General features: G+C 38.6%; 1 protein-coding gene across 8 annotated transcripts; it reads right to left on the minus strand.

The window, feature by feature from the left end:
* Positions 1 to 1019: 1019 nt before the first annotated feature.
* Positions 1020 to 4173, minus strand: LOC104588372 (HAD superfamily, subfamily IIIB acid phosphatase). Of its 8 annotated transcripts, none has more exons than XM_088897099.1 (5): positions 3934 to 4173; positions 3413 to 3810; positions 2239 to 2633; positions 1564 to 1776; positions 1020 to 1384 (listed from the first exon to the last, which is right to left on the minus strand). In XM_088897099.1, the coding sequence occupies exons 3-5, from the start codon at positions 2613 to 2615 to the stop codon at positions 1207 to 1209; spliced, it is 768 nt and encodes a 255-aa protein (XP_088753225.1). In that variant the 5' UTR covers positions 2616 to 2633; positions 3413 to 3810; positions 3934 to 4173; the 3' UTR covers positions 1020 to 1206. The 8 variants fall into 8 exon arrangements, with proteins under 8 accessions (XP_088753225.1, XP_088753224.1, XP_010244566.1 ...); XM_088897098.1 differs by having other exon boundaries at positions 3330 to 3810; XM_010246264.3 differs by having other exon boundaries at positions 3321 to 3810.
* Positions 4174 to 5469: the final 1296 nt, after the last annotated feature.

Raw genomic sequence — 5469 nt, forward strand, 5'->3', positions numbered from 1 at the left:
TGAAACAAGAATTTAAAGAAACTTGCTTTTCTATGTCAGTGAAATGAATCTTGTTATTTTAGCTGGTTATGTTTTAAGAAAATGGTTGTAGTTTTTGGGTCAATTAGGGTTTAAGAGAAAATGGCAAGAAAAAAAAAGTAAAAGAAGTTGAGGTGGGTATTTTAGTAATTTTAATGCATTCAATTAATCATTTGACATAAAACCTAAGGGCTATTTGTAGCAAGTAAAAGTTCAAGGGAGTAATTGTCATGGACCCGTAGTAGAGATATGGTTTTCAAAACCGGATCAGACCTGATAGTCGGATTAGAAAAGAGACAAAAGATGTTGATTTGGTCAGCAAACTGTTGACCCAGGCGATTGAACCGTTCAACTATTTTTTTTTTAATTTTTTTGTCAGAATGGCCCGACCGTTCATTCGACCTGGGAACCGGACCCCTGACCGATTGGTTGTCCGGATCGGTTTTAAGAACCTAGAGTACAGGGAATGTTTGTAATTTACCTTAATTTTTTTGATAAAATAAAAATCGTAAAGCTAGAAAGACATCTCATGAAAATTTTCTGTACCTTAATTATCCTCAACAAGAAAACGATGTGGCAGGCATTGAATGGACGACAGAAAATGACCCTTTTTGCGTGCATTCACAACAAACAACTTTTTAATTTAAGAAAAAAAAAGTAGGAAAAGAAAGGGAAAGTGGGAAACCTATACAACCTAAAGGCGTGTTAATGGATTATACTTTGATCTAGTCCGATCCTATTAATCCAATTCAATTACACAGTCACAGTATGAATATCCAATTAAACATTATTAAATAGGATCAAATGCAAAAAAATGTGGTCCATTTATTTTATTCAACTACTGGATTGAATTTGATGTATCCAACCCGATTTAATCAAAATAGGATTGGATCGGATTTTTTTTTGTTGGGTTCAGAGAATCCTGATATCTTGGACCAGAGTGTTAATGAATTTGGAGTGGGTCGGACCAAAACCAAACCATCGAAAAGCCCACCTTGGAATTTATTACAACCAGAGCAAGATCATTAATTAGTAATATAATACAATACATCGTTTAAAGTTTAAACAAAGAAAGATCACCATATATTGAAAATTTCGAACAACAATGCAGCAAACATTTTCTTTTAGCAGTAATTTCAGTAATTCATTTAGTTTATGTGTCCACGTTGGTGTAACCCCTTGAGAGACTCAAGGGACAAAATACATGGGATTAGGGAGCTTAAATGTACGCTGGCCCAAACAATCTCCCAAGAGATCGCTCCATTGGTCTCCCACATTCCCCCATATTCTGTAACCTTCCTCCACCAATTGTTTACGAATTTCTGATTTGAATACCACCGCGCTTTGCCCCTTGTAAACCTGATTTCTGAGATAAAGGCACACCAATAAACATCATCAATCACTATTTAATGGGACGTACGGTAAAAAATGTTTGGGCCAAAAGCCCAATAGGAGGATCCCGACGACGGCCCATCCAAATATTAGTTTTAATTTTTAAAAGCCCAATGTGGGGTCATATTTTATCATCATCATCATCTTACGTACCTCAGAATCAACCGTTCATAGCCAAGGTATCCCTGGTTGTGCAAATTCTCCAGTGTAGCCTGCCCAAGCGTCTCTTCATCTCTTCCCGTAACAAGGAAGACCTTAAAACCATTTTCCACCAACTTGGTGAACAAATCAAGGACGGCGGGAATTGCTGGAGAGACCCCTCTCAGTGCCCAGAATTTGAACCCTATTGGATCGTATGGATCGCACCTATAAATTCGTTACAGAATGAAACAGAATCATCAGTATTAAATTTCATCTTGTCATTTCCAGTAAAAGACGCGACTGTTGTTTAGTATCAAGGATTTAGCAAAAAAAAAAGACTGTTACGTTTAATCCTATATTTTTCAGTCGGATTTTATCTTCATTTGTGGAAGCAATCCACTGCCATTGTTCCACGCACTGATGGATAAGATTGATAGCCCCATCGATAATCTATATAAAATCTGGCCCATCTGAATTCAAACTAATTAGATGGGCATGGGCTCTCCCGTATAATGGTCGGAACTATAACAGGAGACAGTAGTGTGTGTGGGGGTGGCGAGAGTGCAGAGTCCAGTAATAAGATTAATAAGCAGGCCCCTATATAGGAACCCCTAAAAGCAAATTAATTAAAATTGACCCAGGATTTGGGTCCAAGATGGATGTGGATGAGGAATAGGATGACCATACCCAAATCGCTTTCCTTTGTAGTACCAGAGATTGGAGATACACGTATCGTCCACGTCCAGAATCCAAGCATCCATGCCATCATTAAACAAAACGATATCATCGATGTAGCTATAGATCTGCTCTATAACCATTCCCAGGTCACGCTCATACTGGCCACTCACCATGTAATTTTCGACGTAGCGTAGGCACTGGAATGGGACTGTGCGCCATGCACGCAAATTGTTTGCTTCAACTGCCACTCTCCAACTCAAGCAATAACCCGTGCTATCGAATGGATCGCTTGTCCTGGAGTAAGGTCTTGTTCCAATGGCCTTTGAGAACAGAGCTAAGAGCATCATCACTACAACCTCCCACAGCAACCGCATTGTTGAAAACATTTACACCTTTATCTCTAGCTAGGGTCCATATAAAATAAAAGAAAAGCATCGCCATCATCATCAACAGCAACAACACACCACAAAAAGGAATATATACATGCAGAAAAAGAAACGGATCAACCCAAGGCTATACTGCCTTTATTCCACCTCTTTTTTTAGCTAATTGTACTGTTATGTATAAAGTCAATATTGCATCATCTTATAATATTGGTTTTTGAAGGGATGTAACAGTAGAAACTCAGCCGAATATGGACCCGGGTGAAGTTCTCCCGCTTTATTTTCGCTAAACAGTTAATCTGGGAAGTGGTGAGAACATAGAGGGCGGCACAAATTTGAGTTGGGGGAGGGGATCGGCCAAAGCATGATCAGGATGATATTCCCCTAATAACGTATATTTCTTTATGGAATCAACAGTCGCGGTTAATATTGATTTGCATAAATAGTGGTCCAGCAGGCCAACCTAAACGGCGGATTGTTCAAGCCGTTTCCTTGGTTGGTTCAAAAGACAACAGGTGAAATGGATGTACATGGTTAATATCGCCCAGCTTAAATTGTTGCTTCATTTGGTAACAACAAGGAAATTTAAAAAGATGAAAACATCATGTAACAACTTGATTGGTTTTGATTAATTCTGTGCTCGTGTGCTATTGACAAGATGAATGGCATTGTATATATGAACAAGAAATGTGACGGGTAGGAGCTTACAAAGATTACCAATCTTACAACGAGCTTGAGGCTTTGAAGCACTACTCAAACCGAGACGGGGCTCTACCCAGAACGAGAGAGAGAGAGAGTACCAGATATACTCGGAGAGCAGATCAGACGACCGTTTTATGGCAAAGGGGCGGAATGCATCATTCTTAGCGCACGTTAACCAGTGGAATCACGGCATAGCTATGAGCCTTTTCGCGTGGAGCCGATGGTAAGGGATAACGTATACCGGATGAAACTTGACGTCTGTAAGTTAGGAGTCGTTTTCCGGCGGAGAGCTAAGCAGAGCGAGTCAAAATTTATAAGGAGAAAATAAAGAGGGATTTAACGAAATTATCAGCATATTTGGCATTCCGAATGTGCTAAGATGTAGCCGCTCCCCATCTTGCCACATGGCTACGAGATTGAACCTTTTTTCATTTCATGTGGCTCGTATCGGCTCAGGGCACCGGCAACGCCGTTACTTGGAAAAACATTTTGCCCTCTGTAATTCGTTGTTTAGTCAGAAAAATGGTCCTTTTCTCTTCTCTTTGGGAATGAATGGGAGATAGAGAGGTGATGTAGTCTAAAACTATAATGTATAGGTAAGTATGGATAATTATCTTACCTATCATGCATTTTGGGTTGCGGTGGCGGTGCTGAATGGAAGAAAAGATACCAGCTCTCAACTTGTAGAAGAAAAGATAATTCCTATCAAGTTATCTTCATGGAATAAAGGTTTAACCATTATCATACGACGACACCTATACTGTAGGCAAAGGACGCCTATGCAGTCTAGATATAAAGACTAAAGAAGAATTGGAATAAAGAATATTGAGACCAATGTTGCGAGGTTTATTCTAAGGAAGGTATATATAAATAAATATTGCTCTGGAAAACAAACCAAAGACATTATAATACTGATAAGGGAATGATGAATCACTTCATCACCATATTATAAGGAAAAAGCATCACAAGTTGGTTCACCAATGGTGCGTGTCATCTACATGGCACCCATGCTTATATGTTGTACCTAATAACCCAAAAATGGTGTTTCCTCTTAAGGTGTCTTCATGCATGTTTAATGACCATTAGATGACCCCGATCGATCCCTTTTGATTTGCTGAATAATCCTAAATATTAGTGCGATGATTTGAGAATTAATTATGATAATCGTAATTAATTATTCATCACCAACTGCTTCAACTATGAGGTTTATAAGTGGTTGATATGCCTGCATATTGTTGTTAAAAAGTAGTGGTATACTTACTTCTTGGAATGCAGTTAGAGAAAAAAAAAAAAAGTACAAAAGGAGTGCCAAGAAAATACATGAAAGGTGACATCACCCACAAGTATCTCGCGTGTGCTTCCCACTAATAAAAGCCTTACCATACTGATTATAATTTCATACATAAGAATAATGAGGTTTAAAGTCGACATGAAACGGAAAGACTTGTCAACTTTATTTCCTTTTTGTCAATTAACATGCTTTCTTATAATTCAATAGCCTTTTGAATTTTCAAACCCAAGCGGCCAAGCGTGTAACGTGGGTGGTCTATGGTTAGGATTTTTGAGGGATAAACACTGACACAGTACCAAAACCATGTAATTTGGAGAAGATCGGCTCGAGGGCTCTTACTGGCTTTATACAATGTTCATGAATAAAATGACCACCCCTTAATGCTCCGGCTTAATTATCCATTGCCCAAAAGAAAAGATTAATTATCTATGCAGGGCTTTTTTGGTCAAATTCACAACCTCATCAATTAAAATAGAGAAATAATGTTGCCAAGAGCATCGAACGAAGCCAACTGTATGTCTGTATCCGAGACTTCTTTTCGAAAGATGCTATTTGCCTGCTGGAACTAGCATTGTGGCTTCAGCTTCGGGTTTACATACAGAAATACGTGGAAACAGTGCTGCCCATTTGGTTAGGTTATCAGATTCATGCTGAGTGGATAGTCAAGAGTATGCCCTCGATGTTTTTAGGAAGGAATCCCAACCCTGTAATTTGGGTCTCTGTCATTTTTTTTACCTGAAATTTAAAATGGAATAATTTAGTATCCGATCTTTTGAAACGTATCAATACCGTACCAACTCTTAACCAATTGTTAAATGGAATTTGAAAAAAACACAAATGCTTCTTGAGTGTCTTCTAATTTTC

Source organism: Nelumbo nucifera, chromosome 2, assembly GCF_055504915.1.
Source record: "Nelumbo nucifera cultivar China Antique chromosome 2, China Antique-T2T, whole genome shotgun sequence".
NCBI lineage: Eukaryota > Viridiplantae > Streptophyta > Magnoliopsida > Proteales > Nelumbonaceae > Nelumbo > Nelumbo nucifera.

Coding starts and splice junctions, on each gene's coding strand:
- LOC104588372 (XM_088897097.1), bottom strand. CDS start 2,615: ATGTTTTCAACAATGCGGTTGCTGTGGGAGGTTGTAGTGATGATGCTC. Junction 1,777..2,238: donor TACAAAGGAAAGCGATTTGG/GTATGGTCATCC, acceptor ACGAATTTATAG/GTGCGATCCATACGATCCAA. Junction 1,385..1,563: donor TATGAACGGTTGATTCTGAG/GTACGTAAGATG, acceptor CCTTTATCTCAG/AAATCAGGTTTACAAGGGGC.